The sequence below is a fragment of the Rhinolophus ferrumequinum genome, chromosome 5, assembly GCF_004115265.2.
Source record: "Rhinolophus ferrumequinum isolate MPI-CBG mRhiFer1 chromosome 5, mRhiFer1_v1.p, whole genome shotgun sequence".
Lineage (NCBI taxonomy): Eukaryota > Metazoa > Chordata > Mammalia > Chiroptera > Rhinolophidae > Rhinolophus > Rhinolophus ferrumequinum.
The window spans coordinates 8,120,020-8,141,901 of NC_046288.1; the positions used below are offsets into that span (position 1 = coordinate 8,120,020).

The 21,882-nt window shown below is 40.7% G+C and overlaps 2 protein-coding genes across 2 annotated transcripts in view; both read left to right on the forward strand.

Annotated features, from left to right (window-relative positions):
* The window catches only part of TEC (tec protein tyrosine kinase), a 205,326-nt gene that overhangs the window by 44,798 nt on the left and 138,646 nt on the right, over nucleotides 1-21,882 (forward strand). The gene's annotated exons all lie outside the window — the stretch shown is intronic.
* LOC117022183 (G2/mitotic-specific cyclin-B1-like) lies at nucleotides 6,234-7,684 on the forward strand. The gene is given in 4 exon segments (XM_033105964.1): nucleotides 6,234-6,261; nucleotides 6,788-6,944; nucleotides 7,101-7,628; nucleotides 7,630-7,684. Coding segments are annotated over 4 exon segments (768 nt in total).

Genomic DNA, 21,882 nt, shown 5'->3' on the forward strand with positions numbered 1-21,882 from the left:
ACGTCTAAACTAGTTGCCAGAGGGTTAAACATCATGACTACTTCCAGATAGCACTTTTCACTTGTATCTAACTAATGGTTTGTGAAATAGATGCTAACTAGACTGTTTCTGCAATGAGAACGCCTCAAATATACTCCTTGAAAGAAATAGTTCACGTGACATTATGAAGTTAAACACTAATATTCTGTTGGGTAAGGAATGGTTAATGTGATAGGGAATGATGAATTGAGACTCAGAAGGCCTGGTGGCAGATTCCAGCTGTATCACATATGAAGGTGGTACTTGACCTAATCTCTGGTCCTTACGCAGGTCATGCTCACTCTATATTCAAAGTATGTCTGAATACTTCCTAGCACCTCCACTGCTAAAACTCTAGTTCAAGTTGCCATCTTTTCTTATTTAGATTACAGTGGTACTCTCCTAGTGGACTTTTCCACTGTACTGCTTGCAATCTGTGATGCATGCAACAACCAGACGATCCTTTGTGTAAGTCAGATTAGGTCACTTTTCTGCTAGGAATCCTCCACTTGCTTCCCAACGTACTTAAAATCAAAAGTCCTTTTCTTGCCTATGTGACTGGATACTGGACAACTACAGCAAGTATCACATTGACTACTACTTTTCCCCTCCGTCATTCTACCCCAGCCACAATGGCCTTCCCGATGTTCTTCAAACATGCCAAGCATGTTTCTACTTTGGAAACTTTGCACTTGCTGTTCCTTCTGCCTAGTAGCCATTCTTCTTCCACATTGGTGCATTACTGACTCTTCATTCTGGTCTCAGCTCAAATATCACTTCCGTTCATTATCCTTGTTACTACTATCCTCATGAAAAACCATCCCTGTCAATCCCCATCCTCTTAGCCTGTTTCATTTTTCCTCAGACACATTTCATATTTCTTCCTTTGTTTATTTCCTATCTCTCCCCAGTGGAATGTGAACTGTGAGAGAACAGGGCTCACTGCTCTATCGCTGGTGCCTAGAACAGTACCTGCTATATGATAGGTGCTCAATAAATGTAGAACGAATGACGATTTAGGTCATGTGAAGCCTTCTAAAAGACACTTCCACGTCAATGTATTTGTTGTATCTCAGATCATTAAAGTGGAAATTCCTAATAATGTGGAATGGTTGTTGTTGGTTTTTTAAATTATATTTTCCTCTTCCAGACGAGCAACATGTCACACTGTATATGTCATCCTCAAAACTAGGTCATTCTTCACTCCCTGAATGACAACAGCCCTTAAGAATTGCTCAGAGAAACTGTCAGGTTCTCATTGGAAGTATAAGGACAAGAATATTTCGATTCTACCCTAAGCTTTTCGAAGCTCCTTTTCTTTCAGGTTAACTATAATGCCGTCTTCTTTACTGATTCAGAGCATGTTTTTTAAAAAGTCACTCTAAAAGTGACTGTCTTATGAGACACGGGGAGTAAAGCTGGTAGGTGTCTGCAGTACGCATCACAACCCAACTCGCTTTTCAGGTGTTGTCTGTGATGATAAGCTTGCCGTGCTGCTGAATGAAGGAGTTGCTTCTTTTCTAGGTAGGTGTGGCCCTTTCCATAACTTGCTTCTGCTTGCATGTTAGCTCTTGGTGAAACTCCTGAACAAGTGGAAAAACATTACAAACAACTAAAAGTATTTAGAGTGCAAAACGATTACTCAATGACTTAAAGGTATTTAGCAATCCTAAAAACTTAAGATATATGTGTGAGCGTGTCTGTGAGTGAGCACATGCTCCCAAATGGTTTAGAAATTGCTAGGCACTTACAGAAATATTTACATTTGTTTAAAAAAAAAAAGAAGGAGACCAAGGATTTGGACCTAGAATTTTTCCAGGTTTTATAGTTATGGGATGCCTCAAAAGTGCCCCTAATGGCAGGCATCGCCCCCTCAGGGAGGTCCTCAGGCCACAGGGTCGTCCCCTTTCACATTGTTCGGGGCATGTATCCTATTGATATAGGGTCAGGGAGGGCCAGGATCAGGGTGAGGTGAGCAGTTTCTTGAACTCTGGAAGCTGCTGTGGGGACAGAATCCCAGAGAGCAGTTTCCAAGCTCTCGGCCTCACGTGGAAAGGTGTTGGCTCGGGTAGTAGATGGCCATCAGCTATAATCAGATGGCCATCCGCTGTGGCTGGGTGGCCATCAGCTGTTACCGGTTAGCCATTAGCCACTAATATAACTGCCGTGGCTACGCTAGGGGCTTGGTTGTTTGACAGAGAAGCAGACCGCGAATTGCGCATCGTGTGGCTCCTGCTTCCTGTGTCTCTAACCCAGCCACCAGCGAGACTACAGTGGTATGAACCACCCCCATCCAAGGCTCCGTGGGTGTTCCTTTTTGGCCTCACCATATCCTGCATTCTTGTGCGGGGAGCGGGAGCTAAGACCCTGCATGACACTGCTGTCTCAGCTCCAAATGAAACAATACCTTATCTCCCACTCGTTTTGTGGTAGCAAGTGGGAAGATAAGATTGTTAAATAACATTTGTTATTTTCTCCTTCCTTTAAGTAGTATTCAGTAGGACAGTGAAAATGAAAAAGTAGAATATGAAACACTTTTGAATTTTTATGATGTTCTAGAGAACCTACCATTCAACAAATGGGAGAAAACTTATCAAGAATCATCCAAATCTCCTCATTGATAAGATAAGTCCCAGTCAACTGATCTTGGATTTAAAATTATTGACTTAGAGATGCTATAGAGATAGTAGACTATAAATAGAGTATTGTAGCAGGCTAAAGTAAATTAAGCTGTGATTGAGATAGTTACATAATTACTCTTCCATGTAGGAAATTGTAGAGAATTCCATTCCTGAGTCTTTGGGATACTCCTGGAATATTACACAGACTGAAAGATGTCATCAGCTACTCAATTTGCCCAACCATGTCTAGAAAGTTACTTTCATCATCATCATCCTTATACAGCAGTCATATGTACCCTGGAATTTTAATTCTATAAATATCCAGGTCTCTCTGAATTGGCCCAATAATAATAGTAGCTAACAATCAGTGACCACGTTTATATGTATAATTCATTTCAAACTCAAAAATAGTCCTTTGAGGTAGCTACTATTAGTATCATTATCTCAATTTTTAGAATGAAGAAACTGAAACGAGAGGTTAAATAATTTCCAAGAATCCCATAGCCAGGAAGTTAACAGCTGGATCTGAATGCAGGTGGTCTGATTTCAGAATCTGCACTCACAAGCCCCACTAATCTGTGACTAAAATGAGTTCTCCATTATTTTCCTTAAAAGAGTATTGATACCTCAGCAAGCTACTATCTGGGATGGGGATTGAGGGACAATTAGTGGCAAGGGTAACACAATCCTCTTCCTCTAAAAGCAAGTTTGCCAGTTTTGAAGTCTCAGTACCTCTGGGACACACCATATTGAAACAATGAAACAATCTGTTCTTCAGAGAGGAAGGCAATTGCTCTATCCCTTGCTTAAAAGACTTCCTAGTAGGCCATTTACTTGGACAGTACTCTAGGTACTTGAGAAGTGAGTGGGGGAGACCTAAAGACCCTCCCCCACCGCCACCTCCACCTCCCTAGTCAACAGTTTGCTAAGATGAAACTACAGTATCTGAGCCTCTCGTTGGAACAGCTAGTAGACTACGCCAGCCTGTAAGGGTTTTATGGGACAGAAGTTAGTGGAGGGATGCAGTAATACCACCAAAATCAACAAAGCATGAAAATTTAAAAATAACAGTCAGAATTTAGTGGCAAGAGTCCTAAGCCTATACATGAGAGAAAAAAATTGAATGGGTCCTCAATTAAGGAAGACTAGAAGCAGATATCAAAAGACAAAGCACAGAGCCAGGGAAATCAATGAGAGCAAGGAGCAGTGGGTTCAGTAGTGGAGGAGAGGATGATTCTTGGCAGATGCTAAAACTAAGTGGTAGCAGGCAGTTGCCTTTCGTTGCCCCTTGTAGCCAGTTGTATAGGAGGAACAGTTGCATTTAAAGGGCCAGGGACGCTGTTGCCTAGCAGGGTTGTGAGTTTCTAGCCTTGGGACAAGTTGGTAACCAGATATGCTGGACTGGGGCCCAATGTGCAAAGCTCCATGATGCACAAGAGTCCACCATTGTGTATATCTGTAAACAGATTCCATCTCTCCAAAGTTCCTGGAAACCAGATAGCCCTCATCTCACATCTGCACTCTAGTCTAGAGAAACAGGGGTAGGGTGTTGGGCGGTGCAGAGAAGAGACGAGGAGTAGGGCATGGCACAGGTGTTTCCCCTCTTATCAGTGGGTATGGTTTACAGATAGGGCACCTGCATATGAAGTGGTGGCTCACAGTTCAAACAGAGCTGCCCTGTCTGTTGGCATGGTTGTTCGCTAGCATTACTGGAGGACTTGTTTCCTCTTTTCTACCATCACCATTCTCCCAAATTGTAGGAGCTTTCACTATTACCTGTTTCTGTGGCCCAGGTCAGTGGATCAGTAGGTGTGGCCAGATATTGAGGCAACCGTCAATCACAAACAGCGGTCAGTGAGCAGGTCTGCTTAAGCATCGTCTGAGGCCTTGAATATTGGACCCAAATTATGATGTGATTTCATTTGTGGACAGCGTTTGAGAAAAACCACCAAAATTGTGCTGTTCATTGGCAGCAGGACGGATCTCAGTGAGAGGGTATAGGTACCCTGGGCTGGTGGGGGCGTGTGTGTTGTTCTCCAAGCTGGGATTGTGGGCTGTGTGGAAGGCAATGGAATTTCTCCACCCTCTCCAATAGGCAGGATAAAAAGAGATGCTTTTCTGTATGCATTCAGAGTTTTATCATAATGTTACACAAGATCCCCTCCAAGAGTGGGTAAAGCTTATTAGAATCCTAGCAGAAAAAATAACTCCTCCTATACTTAGTGAAAAGCTTAGCAAAGCCACCGCCTCCACACACAAGCTGACGTGCTCCCTAACGCCAACGATAAGGTAGTTGTCAGATCTTCCACATGGCTGTGGCCATGGTCTTGACTCTGGAGCCTTTGATTTGGGCAAGAACGGTCAGTTGGCCCTTGAAGGGCCAGCCCAGCAGTGGCACCAGCCAGGTTTAGTACCATGAGCCATGAATGGGGGAAGGAACTATGAGAGAGGAGCCAAAATGATGAACTGGAGGGCTCCAGGCTCACTTTTATTGGGTCAGTCTAGTTTAAAGGCACAAAGTTCAGCCTGTCCTTTTGCTGACCTCTAAACAAATGATAAATATACGACTTCTTTTGCTTACAGTTTCTTTTATAATTTTTACATTCAACCCTTCAGTTCACATGGGATTTATTCTGGTGTGTGATCTGAGGCATAACTCTAAATGGATACTTTCATATGGGCACGGTCATGTGCTAGATTAACCTACTGTGTTTGTTCATTTAGTCATCATTTCTAGTTCAAGGTACACTGTTAAGGGCCTGAGATGATAAAGTTCACAAGATATGTGCTTGTTGCTCTGACGCAACTTATTGTCCATTTGAGGAGATGAGATGTTTACACATAACTATATATACACAAAGCAGAGTGTGAAAAGTGCCAAGTGAGCCATATGAACAAGAGAGAATACAAGCGTTTGTTTTCTTTTTCCTCCTTTTCTTTCTTTTCTTTTTTTTTTTAGAGAGTGAGTGTGTGTTCGGGGAATAGAGGTAAATTCCTTCTGCCTGGGACAATAAGAGTTTTCCCAGAAGCGTGGTTTTAGATGGGCCTTCAGGGATAGGTAGCTGTCTATTTGTTGTTGTTGTTGGTAGGTAACTAACTATCTTAATCTTGACTTGTTGGTTGTAATAAACAGAAAATCATTTGAATCATCTCAATTAAAAGAGAGTGTTATCCACTCATCTCACTTCTAGGAATCTATTCCAAAAGTAAACTGGCAAAAATATGAATAGACCTATGCACAAGGCGATTTATTATTTATTGAGCCATTAAAGTAAGTAACCAAGGTGATGTCCTCCATTTCCCTTAGTGATTTATTCATTTCTTTTAAAACATATTTATGGAGCACTTACTATGTACCAGGAACCATTCTATGCATTGGGCATATAGCAAAGAGCTGAACAGAGAAAAAAGACCTGACCTCACAGAGCTTATATTTTAGTGATGGGTGACAGACAATAAACATTTCAGTAAAATGTATAGGATGCCGTACAATGAGAATGCTATGGGAAAAATAAGTCAGGGAAGAGGCTAAGGAGTGTGGGTGGATGTGGGATTGCAATGTTAAATAGAATGATCAGGGAAGGTCTTGCAGAGATGACATTTGAGCAAAGGTCTGAAGGAGGTGAGATAGCAAGACATGCAGGCGATTAGGGAAGAACATGCTAAGCAGAGTATCAAGTGCAAAGGCCCTGAGGCCATGATGTGCCTAGCTTTGGGGAAGAACAAGGTCTGTGTGGCTAAACGGGAGTGAGTGAGGGGGAGAGTGTGAGATATGAAGCCAGAGAGAAGGAGGAAAGATTCTATAGAGCATCACAGGCACGTGTAAAGACTTGACTTTGACTGAAAAGCAAAAGGAGGATTTTGAGCCAAAAAGTAACATGCCCTGATTTACATTTTAACAAGATCTTTCCCTTCTCCACTTCTTGCATGTTTGCCAGTTGCCCCATTCTTCTTATTCTCTCTCAAAACTTCTACTTAGTCATGACTTCTGTGTTCCCTTTGGAATATCAGCTTACATGTGGCTCTTGGTGTGGTGTTGTAACAACTGTTAATATTTCAGTCTGTGTGCCCACTGTGACCTAATCACTCAGTCTCTCAGTGTCCCAATCCAGATTCTTGGGTGACATAATATCAGACTTTCGCCTGAGCCTATTTCGGTCGATACTCCTTCTCCAAACCCAATGGAAACATCTCTGATGTACTTCTTGCAGTGAATGATGCGGACACAGACGATGGAGCCCATCCTAACCTTGGCAGTGAGTATGTGAAAGACATCTATGCTTGTCTGAGACAACTTGAGGAAGAGCAAGCAATCAGGCCCAAATACCCACTGGGTCGTGAAGTCACTGGAAACATGTGAGCCCTCTTAGTTGACTGGTTAATGCAGGTACAAATGAAATTCAGGTAACTGCAGGAGACCCCATGTACATGACTGTTTCCATCATCGACCGGTTCATGCAGGATAACTGTGTGCGCACAAAAGATGTTGCAGTTGGTTGGTGTCACTGGCATGTTTAGTGCGAGCAAATATGAAAAAATGTACCCTCCAGAAATCAGAGACTTTGCCTTTGTGACTGACAACACTTACACAAAGCTCCAAATCAGACAGATGGAAATGAAGATTCTAGGAGCTTTACATTTTAATCTGGGTCACCCTCCAGCCCTGTGTTTCCTTCGGAGAGCATCTGAGATTGGAGAGGCTGATACAGAGCAACATACTTTGGCCCAATATCTGTTGGAACAAACTATGTTGGACTACGATATGGTGCACTTTCCTCCTTCTCTGATTGCAGCAGGAGCTTTTTGTTTAGCACTGAAAATTCTCGGTAATGGTGAATGGACACCAACTCTACAGCATTACCTGTCAGGCACTGAAGAATCCCTTCTTCTTGTTAGGCAACACCTGGCTAAGAGCATAGTCATGGTGAATCGTGGGCTTGCAAAGCACGTGACTATCCAGAACGAGTATGCCACTTCTCAGCACTCCAGGGCAACTGAATTCTGCACTAGTTCAAGATCTAGCCAAGGCTGTGGCAAAGGTATAACTTGTGAACTTGAGTTGGAGTGCTGCGATAATCTGCAAATAAACTTGGCACCATGTGCTATCTGAATAAAAAAAAACCAGAAAGGAAGAAAAAGAGCTGTAACCGTAAGGGTTTTGTAAGATACAGTAGTAAATATTCTCTGAATTCATTTGTAAAAAGTGCTAAACTTATGACCTTAGTCACTCTAAAAGGTACCACATTACAGAGGTGTACATTTGGTGGATGTCTATTGTTTTTCTGCTTAGCTTTCCTTACACCCCCACCCCACCTGCTTGTTGGGAGACATTTCTCTCTGGATCTCTTGCATTTCTGTATATCTTGTGAGTGAGGCACTGGCTGCCCTTGTCCTGGATTATCTTCTCAAGGATGTTTACATAGCAAACAGCCTTAGAATATAGAGATAATGTTTCTCTCTCTCTCTCTCTCTCTCTCTCTCTCTCTCTCTCTCCCCCCCCCCCCCGCCCCCCGCCCCCTGAAGCAAAGAGCAGGTTTGTTTACTACCCAACATGATAAAGATAATGTCTTTCTCTCAAGGTCAATGTCACTCATGCATACAACCCATTACAAAAGATTTGGGTTACCTGAGCTCAGGGTTTCTCACCTGTTGCACAACCTGGCTCTCTTCCCATCGCCATGTGGGAATTGAAGCTTGGAACCAACGCAAGTGCTGATACTGTGGCTACTAACTATTGGTGTGAATGATATACTATTCTTTTTCTCTAACCCAGAAATCTTGTGTCTTCTGCCAGAAACCATGAAACCGTGGCATGCTAACTTGTTAGCTTGCAAGTAGGGCAAAATATCTGGTTTCCTTCTGTTACCCCATTTCCTGCTTTGAGTTCTTTCCCAAGACACACCTGTACCTTTGCCCTTTGGCTTCCGGAGAGAACCTTATGCCTACATAATAAATCTCCATTTTATTTAGGCTTAACTGTGTTCATATTATTTGTAATGAAAATAGTCCTGGTACAGCCAAGAAAGTCTGTTTCTTTCTGAAAATTGAACAATAGGGGGAAACATTCAAGTGGTTTTCTAAGTGTTCTCATTCAACAAATCTTTGTTGAATCCCTACCACCAACATACCAGGTATTATGCTGGATGTTGGGGCTGCAATAGTAAATAGCATATGGTTCATTGAATTTAAATTCTCATAAGAGAAGCAGCCTAAAATATAAGTAAACCAATATATAATAGTTGCAAATTGTGAGAAGTGCTATGAAGAAAACAAAAAAAGGATGAAGGCAGAGAATAAAAAACAAGGCAACCTTCCATAGAGTGATGGGAAAAGGTGACTTTGAGAGAGGCCTATTTAAGCTGAAATATGAAGGATGAGAAGACAAAAGAGTGGTACAAATTGGAGGAACAGTAAGTGCTAAAGCATCGAGATGGGAAGAGCATAAGAAATGTACAAATTGAGAGAAGAACAAATGTAAATACATGCAGTAAGGGGAAGAATGAAAAGGGGTACAGTGGGGACTTAAGGGGAATCCAGATTATTCAGAGCCTGACAGACCAAACTAAGGAGTTGGGGGTTATTTTATGTACAGTGGGAAGCTAGTGAAAATTTTAAGAACTTGAGTGACCGATCCAATTTACATTTAAGAAATCAGTTTTGTTCTTGCATTTGGGATTGGTTGGAGGAAAGCAGAAGTGAAAGCGGAGAGGTCAGGTAAGAGGTTATTGTTTTGTACTAGAGAAATGATGGTGGCCAAGAACATGGCAGCAGTGAAGATAGAGAAAGTGGGTTCTATGTACTGAATACACTGGCAGAGTGGATGTGGGTGTGGGTGGCAACCTGGGAGATGGTGAAATGGAAGATGTTTGGGGCTGTGGACATCAAGATGGCCATTTGGAGCTATGTTTCTTATGATATTTTTGTGCAACACCTAAGGGTAGATACCAAGTTCATCATTGGAGGTGGGAGCCTAGAGTTAGATGTGAGATCTAAGTTAGAGATATAAATTTGAGGGTCATCAACATATACATGGTATTTGGACCCAGGAGCCTATTCTCTAGGTTTCTTTCAGTTTACTCTTTTTCTCAGGCCTTGGGTTGACCCTCTCCAAATCAGAACATGCAGGAACTTCTGAATCTCCTGCGAACCATCCACAGAATATGAATAACCTGACACCTCCTCCAGAGCACTCGCTACCTAATGGTGCTACCATTACTATTTTTTTTTCCACTATGGCTGTTCCATGTTGTCGAGGGTCTTCCTATAGGGTGCCCTCTTCCCAGAGACCTTGACAGAAATGAGACTTTGCTTTCAGAGACCACCTCCAACCTATCTTGAGGTTTCTACTGACATAGTTTAATCAGTAAGGTTCCCGGTCCTTTTTCATATTTATATCCTTCCATGGTCATATCTGTAAACCAAAATAACATTCCCTGCCTTCTCCTCCAATCATAACTGTTTGCTTAATAAAGACTGTTTTCTAAAACATTTTTTTGACATATGAATTACATACCATAACAGTCACCCATTTTAGATGTACAAGTCAATGAGTTTTAGTAAGTGTGCAAAGTTGTACCACCATCATCACCAATTGTAGAATATTTCTGTCACCTCTCAAAAATCTTTTGTGCTCATATACAGTTACTCCTTGATCCCTCCCCCATAGCCCCAGGCTCCCACTAATCTATTTTTGGCACTTTTTTTTTTTTTTTGCCTTTCTAGACGTTTCATATAAATGGAATCATACAATATGTGGTCTTTTGTGTCTGGCTCCTTTTACTGAACATAATGTTTTTGAATTTCATCCAAGTTGTAGCATATATCAGCATTTCATTCTTTTTTTTATATAGCTGAATTTCCTTCTATTGTACAGATAAACTAAATTTTGTTCATCCATGTACTTGTTGATGGCTATTTGGGTTGCTTTTGGCTATTATGAATAATCCCGTAGAAATAACATTCTTATTCACCAATTTCACTCAGATGTTAGAAGAATTTTTTTTTTTTTAAAGATTTTATTGGGGAAGGGGAACAGGACTTTATTGGGGAACAGTGTGTACTTCCAGGACTTTTTTCCGAGTCAAGTTGTTGTCCTTTCAGTCTTAGTTGTGGAGGGCGCAGCTCAGCTCCAGGTCCAGTTGCCGTTGCTAGTTGCAGGGGGCACAGTCCACCGTCCCTTGCGGGAGTCGAACCAGCAACCTTGTGGTTGAGAGCCCGTGCTCCAACCAACTGAGCCATTTGGGAGGCAGCTCAGCTCAAGGTGCCATGTTCAGTTTTAGTTGCAGAGGGCAGAGCCCACCATCCCTTGCAGGACTCGAGGAATTGAACTGGTAACGTTGTGGTTGAGAGCCCACTGGCCCATGTGGGAATCGAACCGGCAGGCAGCTTTCGGAGTTAGGAACATGGAGCTCTAACCGCCTAAGCCACTGGGCCGGCCCCTAGAAGAATTACTTTTTTAAATTGTGGGTTAGGATGGTGTAATTCAGGATGATTTTTTCCTCTATTTTCCATTTTTTCAGAAATTTGTTTATATAGTGTGTATAGTTTTAAAAGTAAATGTCATTCAATAATTTTTGATTTAAAATTTATCATGAAATAGTTCAGCCACACACAAAGGCTTTCACAAAGGTATAAGAAGCATAATAAACCACATAAAAAACAAACTTATTGAGCTGTATCCACCACAGCTCAAGAAATATCCCTCTGTCCAGGAGATAACAGCTTTCATGAATTTATATTTCATTGCCGTTCATGTATGTGTACTTTTACTAACATATATACATTCTGACACAATATACAGTATTTTTGCATGATTTTAGACTGAATATACACTGTATGAAAAATAATGGTGACATATTCTTCTTAGTACTTCAGTACTAACTCATTTTATTTTCACAATAACTATATGAAGTAGAAACAATTATCCCTACTTTATAGGTAAGGAAACTGGGGCCAATTGAGATTAAGCGACTTGCCACAGTCATGCAGTTAGTAAATAGTACAGGTGGGTTTGAATTCAGCAGTCTGACTCCAGAGCACCTGTATGACTATGCCACATTGTTTCAAATGCTGTTACACTGTGTTCTTTTGCAGTGTGCTTTTCTTGCATTTGCAAGATTCCTCCCTAATGATACATGTAGCCCTAGTTCATTCCTTTTCATTACTGTATGGTATTCTGTTCAATAAATAGATCACAATTCATTTATCTATTCTACTATTAATAGAGACTATAACCAACAATACTGCAAGTATATTTTTGTACAGGTCTTCCTGTGCACGTATACAAGAGTTTCTCTAGGTTTTATACCTATAGGAGGAATTGCTGAGTCATGTGATACATGTATCTTCAAATTAACTACATATTCCCAGTTATTCTCCAAAATGGTTATATCATTTTACTTTCAAGAAATCAGTCTATAAAAATTCTGTCCGTAGTTACAATGTATAAAATAACCAAAGACTACAAGAAAGGAGAATAAAGTGACAAGAAATGGATGCTAAAGCAGAAGAGTAAAGTAACCCAAATCTGCCATTTACAAATTCTCTCCTCTAAGTGCGTGCAACAGAGGTGAAACACAGCATTTCTCCATTCTCAACTTTCCTCTCCTTCTTCTTTTCTTCTAAGCTATATTCAACTCTCAGATCTTCCCCGAAAAGCATGCATGTGATGTATTACTATAAAGGTGTTAAAATCCCAGAATTATTTCTGAAGGGGGGAATTATGTTAAAGTGGAGTTCCTTCACAATCCAGTGTTTCATTGACCTCTCTCTTCCTTAAATATTACTGTAGGTTTCTTCTCTACCACTCTGAAATTTGCTATTTTATTTTCACTCACTATGGAGCATTAAAGAGATGAAACTGTTTCATATACAGATACAGATACAATATGAAAATATAGACATCAAGTAAGTTTTCTCAGTGAAGAACTATGATACAATTACAAGAAAATATATTTGGTGTAATAAATCTTAGTCCGATTATTTGATAATTTAGATGCCTCTAATTTAAAAAAAATTAACAGTGCATATGTAAATTAGGATTCAAAGAAATATAAGGAAACTTGGGATGGTAAATATTCTTTTTGAAATAGTTTACCTTATGATTCCTTTCAAAACCTTTCTCCCTCATACATTTAATGTGGAATGAAATGCTGTTTGCTTCTAAATCATGAGCACTACACCTCTTCCTCTGCAGCTCAGGGACATCAGATATGATGCCTTTCAGGTATAGAGAAGGAGGTGGGGGTGGCAGGGATGGAGGATGGGAGGAGAGAGAGACCCTTCAAAATAAAAGCTCATGGGATTTCAAGATGACAGAATAGGTAAATGCTGCGCTTGCCTCTTGTCATGACCAAATGAAAATTACAACTAAACTACAGAACCACCATCACTGAGAATCACTTGAAGTCTAGCTGAACCAAAGCCCTACAACTAAGGACATACATAAGAAGCCACCTTGAGACTGGCAGAAGGGACAAAGACATGGAACAGGCTGGTCCTACACCCATATGTGACTATTAAAAATCAGGAGGGATATCTCAGCTGCGGAGGTGCCCCTGGAGGAGCAAGGGGTCCCAGGCCAAACCACGCTCCCCAGCCTGGGTTTCCAGGGCTGGGGAGAGAAGTCCCCATAACTTCTGGCTGTGAAAACCAGCAGATGTTAAGCCTGAGTGAAACAGAGGGCAGCTGGAGTCCCAGGAGTACCTCTTAAAGGGCCTGTGTGTGGACTTACTCACTGATGGACTCACTCACTCTGAGCTCCAGTACTGGAGCAGCAGCTCAAAAGGCACCAGGGACATACAGGGAGGAACTGAATTTTCTGCCTTCAGGGTGAGGACTGGAAAGGCAGCTTTCTAACAGACATAAGCACTAGCAGAATCCGTTGTTTCTTTGTTGATCCCTCACCTCTCCAAGCATGCAAATGCAGGCAGCCACCATATCTGAGTTTCCATCAACCTGGTTAACACTGTCCATCTGCCCTGCCCTGGTGATTACCTGGGACCCTGCCCCACCCAACTTGTAGGCCCACCCAAGCTGCTTCCAGTGGCTTTTCCATTCAAATGGCCTGACTTGGCTCAAGCTGGGGACTTTTCTAAAAATCTCTCAAAGGTTCACAAACCCCAAACAAGACACATCTGGCTTTGGCATGTCCCATACCACTTGCTAAGCAGATCCAAGCCCAGTACTGGCAACAGCTGGCCTCAGTTCATGGTTTGGCCTCTTGTCGCACCTCCAAACTCAGCATGGTTGTGGCCACCTGCAGATTGCTTTGTGGCTCATACCAGGTGGCCACAGGCAGAGCACAGGCTGCAGCTGAAGTTGGCCTGTAGTGAGGCCCCTCCCAGGAGGTGCCGGGGCTGGCACACCTGGTGGCCAGCTTCCGACCGAGCTGGAGAATCACTAGGCCACCTCCAAGGACAATACACCCAAAGGGAAGACTGGGCAAGCAAGCACCAGAGCCCTGCTAAAGCAAATCATGTACCCTAGGGTTAACCTCTGCACAACAGTTCCTCCACTATAATCACAGACAGTCCTCACAACCACTCAGCCTGAGGATTTATCCCTCCCATTGACATGCAAATAGCAACAAAGGCTCAACTACAACTGTCAGTTGATTTCTCAACAGAAAATTTGCAGGCCAGAAGGGATTGACATGAAATTTTCAAAGTGATGAAAACAAAGGACCTACAACCAAAATTACTCTACCCTTCCAAGCTATCATTTAGAATCAAAGGATAGATAGTTTCCTGGACAAGAAGAAGCTAAAGAAGTTCATCACTAGCAAACCAGTATTTCAAGGAATATTAGAGGGACTTCTTTAAGATGAAAAACAAAAGATAAAAAATACGAATAATAAAATGGCAATAGCTATGTATCTATCAACAATTACTTTAAATGTAAATGGATTAAATACTCCAATCAAAAGACAGGGTGCCTGAATGGATAAGAGAAGAAAATTCTAGCATATGCTTCCTGTAAGAGACTCACTTCAGATCAAATGACAAACACAGGCTGAAAGTAAAGGGATGGAAAAAGATATTTCATGAAAATGGAGACAAAATAAAACAAAAAGCTGTGGTAGCAATACTTATACCAGACAAAATAGACTTTAAAACAAAAGCTATAACAAGAGACAAAGAAGGGCCCAGTAAACCCATGTCTGAGTATTTATTCAAAGAAACCCAAAATGCTATTTTGAGGAGATGTGTGCATCCATATGAACACTACAGCATTGTAATGGTCAATATGTGGAGGCAACCTGGGTGTCCATCGATGGATAAATGGATAAAGAGGAAGTGGTACATGTATACAATGGAATATTGCTTGGCTGTGGAAGGGAATGGGTTCTTGCCATCTGTGGTAGCATGGATGGACCTGGAGGATATTTTGTTGAGTGAAGTATGTCAGACAGTGAAAGACAGATGCAATGTGATTTCACTTATATGTGGAATCCTAAGAACAAAATAAACAAACAGAACAGAAACAAACTCATGTACACAGAAAACATTTTGATGGTTGCCAGATGGGCGGGAGGCAGGAAGGGTGAGTGGAAAAGGGGAAGGGATTAAGAAGTACAAATTGGTAGTTACAAAATAGTCCTGGGGATGTAAAGTAAAGCATAGAGAATATAGTCAATAATATGATAATATCTATGTATAGTGCCAGGTGGGTGCTAGACTAGTCAAAGGGATTACTTTTTAAATAATGTAAATGTCTAAACACTATGCTGTACACCTGAAATTAATATAAAATAATATTGAATGTTAACTCTAATTGAAAAATTATAAAAGGGGGGAAAAGGTGAAGGGGAATAAGAGGTTCAAATCTCCAGGCATAAAAGAAATGTCATGTGTATGTAATATACAGCATAGGGAATATAGTCAATAATATTTGCTAGTGTGGGACAGTGTCAGATGGTTGCTGTACTTATCATGGTGATCACTTCTTTAGGTATATAAATGTTGAATAACTATGGTGTACACCTGAAACTAATATAATATTGTATGTTAACTGTCTTTTAATAAAAGTCTTTTTAAAAATGCTATTGGAAATGGGGAGACAAAATCTCATGAAATGTTGTAAACACTGCACTTTTATTCTTCTTGCCAGCTGGGCACCTTAATCCATTTATCTTGGCACCCCCTCTTCTGTCCCTTCCTCCATGCTGTCAGAGGCTGCCTTATTTTCTCCTGTGCATTCCTTCTTTCAACAGTCTCTCCTTCTTTTGTCCTGTTTGGCAGGACAAGGTTTACAATGTGTGAGTGTTCTGTTTTTGTATCTTTTCTTTCATTCTGTGCCCCCATCCTTAAAGCAAATATGCTCTTTCATCACACAGATGTCTCCTATCCTGTCTAGTGTAGCTTATAGAGCATCAGTTGCAAATTCAAATGTTCATAGGAGCCAGAAAAATAATTTGAGGGAGGAAGACTGGGCAGGGATCATGAAATGGAGCGATGCCCCATAAAAGGGGTGGCTGCTACCAAGCTGTAGTTGATCATTATCGTGGGGAAATGGGATCCCAATGTTGCCACATCTTTTGAATTGTCAGATGGTCTGAAAATCCAGGTTTTTAGGTGAAATTCTTCCAGTAGAAAATGTCGGGAGCTAACTCCATAAAGACAGACAGTAGCAACCCTCTACAACTCAAACAACACTTTACAACTTAAACAAACCTAACTTGGGGGTTGGATGTGACTTGTGGACAGTCATTTGGCCCCCTCTACTTTAAGGACAGTTTTATCTAGGCCAGCTTGATTCCCAGACCTTTTGCAGAATTGATGCTGCAGAATTGAAAAATTGAGTAGAAACAACATCTGGAAGGTGAACTAAAATACATGAGGACCTAACCAGACAAGCTAAGATGATCTAGCTAACAAAGAACTGGGAGAGAAAGAGGGCAAGATGAAAAGGGGTCTGGAGTTGGGCAGTGTAGGTATGGAGAGGTGGGCAGATTTCAGTGTGAGGCTCTAGAGAAGCTCTAAGAGTGAGAAAGCTGCTCAGGGTGGAGACAGACGAGGAAAGAACATGAAGTGTCGGTGAATACAGATCAGAAATGGGATTCCTTTTAATAGTCTTTAGAGAAATTAAAGATCAGAAGTCTTTTTAAAGTTGGGTTGTGGGTTTTTTGCTGTTGTAGTTGTTTTTGTGTGTTTGGATGCAGGATCGGACTTTTAAAATATGCCTATATGTAAAGACCAGGTCACTTCGAGCCCTGTGAATTAGTAGGAATAAGATGTTTGGTTGCACACAACAGAAAACAACTCTGGATAATTTAAGAAGAAAACAAAATAATTGGAAGGCTATTGGGTACATCAAAGAATTGTTAGGAGAATGGGAGAAGCAGGCTTAGAAAATGAGCAGGAACCGATGGGACTAGGCAGCTTGCACACAGCCAGATAATACCACCGGAACAGTCTGCTTATCTCCTCACTATTGGACACTCACTGTTACACCCCTTGACTCTGCTTTCACTGCTGTCATTCCCCTGGACACTGGATGCGGCCACCAGCAACAGAATTAATACTATAATATACTGTTCTTGCTTCTTCGTATCAAGACTCAAAGTCCTGAGTAGAGAGCTTTCAAATGGCTGACCTTACATCACGTGCCTATTCCTTAGCTGTGAAGAATCTGGGAGAACAAGTGCTGGTTCATTTTCGCTTCCTTAGTGGGAGGCAGAAACTGCCTTCTGCCAAAATACACGCAATGGTACCTTCCTCAAACAGGAAGTTTATTTGTGTCATGAAGTCTTGGGCAGCCATACATTTTGTGACAGGATGATTTGTATATCAGGCAGGATGAGACTTGTTATCCTGCAGTAACAAATACTACAAAATCTCAGTGGCTTACATCTAAAAAGGCTTATTTGTCATTCATGTTCATTGTAGATTATTTACATGGTCTTTACCTTAGGAACCAGGCTGACGGCGCAATCGCTATCTGGAAAATTACTGATCTCATAGCAAGCAACAACAACAACAAAAAATCATAGCAGAGTACGCGCTGATTCGTAAAGCTTATGCTTGGAAATGACAAACATAACTTCTGTTCACATATTTGTGGGGCAGGAAATATGATATTCCACCCCCCCCAAAGAGGGGCCGTTAATATTGTTGAAAAAGAATAAAGTGTGCCCAGCTGTTATCGGGGAAAGGGGAAAGGTATGCTAGGTAATGGGAATGAGGAAATTAGAGGCAAGAAATAGAATGGCGTTTGGGGCAGTAACCATAAATAGTTTGCTGTTAAAGGAGTACAAGGCTCAAGGCAGGGGAAAGTACGACATGAAGCAGTAGTGACAGGTAGGGAATAGGTCAGCACACCCTTGTCTTCAGGATAAATACCTTATCCTTATTCTGTAGGCAATGAGGTATCCTTGAAGGTGTTTCAACAGGGAGATGAGATGGCTAGATTTGTGCTTTTGACAGATTACTCTTTATGAAGGATGTTTTGAGAGACATCTGTTAGAAGGCTATTGCATTTATTCAAGTGAAGAATGACAGCCTGAACTAGAGAAGCTAATAGGGGTGAAGAGGTGGACAGATAGGAAGCAGAATGGCTGGGTTTGTTGATTGATCAGATATGAAAGGTAAGAGAAAAAGAGGGCGGGAGGATCCCCTAAAGTGTCCAGCCTGGGCAACTCAATTTCCTTCACCTTCCTATCAGATGATAAAGCTAAATGTCCAACGTCACGAAAGCATCTTAGAATTTAGGATCTTCTGTTTCCCTAGATGTATACATAGGACAAGAATAAAAGCTCCCCAAAAGTAAGAATGGCTAAGTGTTACCATCATATGTAAGTTTTAAAAGATAGAAGTTAGAAATGAATGTTCTTCCTCAAGTAGCTGTTTGATCTTTCTTTTCCATTTATCTCCCCCCCCCCTTTTTTTAATCATCCTATTCTTACTTCTTATCCTGTCCTTTAAGATACAGTGTTGTTGGAGAAAAAAAGACACTCACTCTCATACATGGCTGATGAGAGTGTAAGTTACAGCAAGCTTTTAGAAAACAATTTGGCAATAAGCTGCAAGAACTAAACTGTATTTATAGACTTTGGCCAGATATTCTTCATTAGGTAATCCAACATGAGAAAATAATTATCAATGAGAACAAAGATTTATGTACACAAATGCTTATTCCAGCAATATTTATAACTGCAAAAAACCAGGAAACAGCCTCAATGTAAAAATTATGACATTGTTAGGAGACATTTTTGTTTTCATTAATGATGTTTCCAAAGAATTTTAAATGAAGTGCAAGAATGATTATTTATAATGTTAAGAAAAAACAGGATATAAAAGTAATTACTTATTATAATACCAAGTTTGTTTTATAAGATCATAGGAAAAAACTGGAAGAAATTATGTCAGAGACTTGTGGTATGATGGGTGACTTTTATTTTCTGCATTTCACTTTTAATTTTTCCCAAATTTCTAGAATGTAATGATTTTTCTTTTCCTTTTTTTTTTTTTTTTTAATAATCAGAGGGAAAGACCTGTTTCCCAGCCCTACCCCACTTCTACCTCTTACATCAACTATAAGGTGAAAAGATAAGGTCATCAACAAGGCAAAATAATTCAAAGACAGGTACAGTTAACTGGACTCCTAAAGCAAATTACTAGACAAGAGGGGGCAGCATCAAACTGAGCTGCACTCACCTGCCCGTAGAAGCTCGACAATTAGTTAGTAGCTGATTAATGCTGAATGTAATGCCTGCCAGAATAGTGGAGAAGAGCTGAGCTTTTGGCTTTGACCTTTAGAAGTTAGGATTGGAAGCGAGAAGTTACCGAGCCACCATTGAGGCTGAACAGACGGAGGTGGCCTCTCGCCTTCTGCCACTTCCTCCATCCTTCGATCAGGACAGCTCTGCCATCTGAGCATCAGTCCACCGTGTGGGCCAGGACCAAAGCTTAACTCCTCATATCCACTCTGAATAATTATTAGGAAGATGGCGAGATGGCCTGGAGAACATGTGGCTCTTTAACCATAGTTAATAAGGCCCTTAATTATTGGTCATCTGATGAAAAATATTAGAGAGGGAGAGTAAGAAATAATATACTATGTCCCTCAATTATATCAATGATTTGCTTGGCAGTTGGTACAGTTTTGCTAGTCATACAAGAATATAGAGAAGGAAACAAATTCAAGAAATATTTATAGGCAGGACAGTCAGGGCTTGATGGTTGATCATATGTGCACAGTGAGGGGAAGGGAGGAATCATGAATGACTGAGGACCATTTGGGATGAAGGGAACTAAAATGGTATACCTGGCAGGTATGGCAGGGCGAGGGCAGAGGAGGTAACCTGTGGATTTCGTTCGGTAGTGTTAGCCAGGAGATGGAGGAGATGGCTCACTTTATCTGGATATTGGTTACTCACAGGGAAAATAAATATATTAATGATGATGGGAGACAATGTTCTTATCAGAGAAGGGAGAACAAACGTGGAAAGAGGGAAGACTAGAATAAACCCTGTGGTATTGGATTGGAACTGTAGGTATTGCTGTGAACTCATGGTCGTTGTAATAGATAGATAGATATATAGATGTTGGAATGGATGTAGGTATAGATATAGATATATTTCCTGGCTGTTTTTGGTAAGAGGCCTGCAAGCAATGACACCCTTGTAGCAACGAGCAAACTTAGCACCCAGATCTTGGTTTCTAAATATCTTACTAAAAGGAACCAGACTCAATTGGCTGAGGAAAGTACAAGGTGAGTCTCAAACATCTCCTTGCTCCAGAAAGTAAGGAAGCTCTCAAAGTATACTGGGAACATGTTCAAGGACACAGATTAAACCTGAAGGGTCTCCCAGGCCAAATATGGGACAATATGAGCATCAAAATAAATAATATTAGTGATGGATCATAAACCACTGAATAAAATAGGGTTCCATGAGTCTATACTGATATAAAGAAATTAATAAATAAATGGAAAGCTCTATGGCAGAATGCCAGCTAAATAATGAAAAAGGAATAATGAAATTCGAAAATCACTATTTGGGAACAATCATAGCAATAATTGATTCAAAACAAATAGTGGGTGAAAGTTTGATGAGAGAAAGGATATTTCCATAGTCCCAAAGTATCTCCCCACAAAATACTTACAAATTATATGTTAATTAATGACTACAATATATTTATTAATTAGCTCTGCAGTGGAGAAACAGAATGAGAGAGGTTAATATTACCAGTAGGAAGACAAATTGACATTGCATGCCTGCTGATACAATGCACTGAGAACACAGCATCACATTTATGATTTTCCTGCCCCCCAAAATCACAACTTGAATCTAATCTTGAGAAACACAAAACAAACCCAAATTGAAGGTCATACAGAGTACCTGGCCTTCAAAAATACCATGATTATAAAAGACAAGGAAAATCTGAGAAAGTGTCCTGATTTTGATAGGTAGACTGGAGTTTTGTAAAAACGTGCCCTGTTTGTAAAGCCAATGGGACATCATGTCTGCACCTGATTCTCAAATGGTTTAGAAATTATACATAATTTATATGTCATGTATTTATATGTGTGAGATAATGAGAAAGGGAGGAAAAGAGAGAGAAAGGTTAAATATTAATAAGTAGGGAACCTGGGTCTTGGGAGAAGGGTATACAGAATTTTTGTACCATTTTCTATAACTTTGATCTCAAACTAAACAAAAATTGAAATAGAGAATGTACCTATTGAACATGGAAAAACATGTATTTCAGAAAAAATACTTTTGACATAGTATGAGAGAGAGATATTGCTAAGGAATTAAATACGTGGCTTGGGGAGATAGCAACCTTCAAAGATGTGTCCTCAGTGCCAACATGGTGGGACAGCCAGAGAGCATGGTGGCTGCCTGGATCTGGATTACAACTACTTGGTGAGACTCTAGTGCTAGTGCTCAGTCCGCTCCTCCAATGATGCACGAGGTGTAACGAAGACACAAAAGTCAATAAGCACCATCTAGTGGCAAGAAAGTGATTTTCCCCCATCGTTTTAAGGATTGTCAAATTCAAATTGTTTGGGCCAATTTGCACACTTACCAGCAGGGTGTGAGAGTTTCCAAAGTTCCATATCTGCAGCATCTTTGCCAAGCTTGCTAAAGTTAGACTTACTAAGTTCTATCATTTCAATAAGTATGGAATAGTATTTCCTATAAATTGATGATTAGCTTTAGAGGCTTGGTTTAGATTCAGGTTTATTTATTTAGGCAAAGATACTTCATACATAATGCTTGTATTTCCTATTACATCAC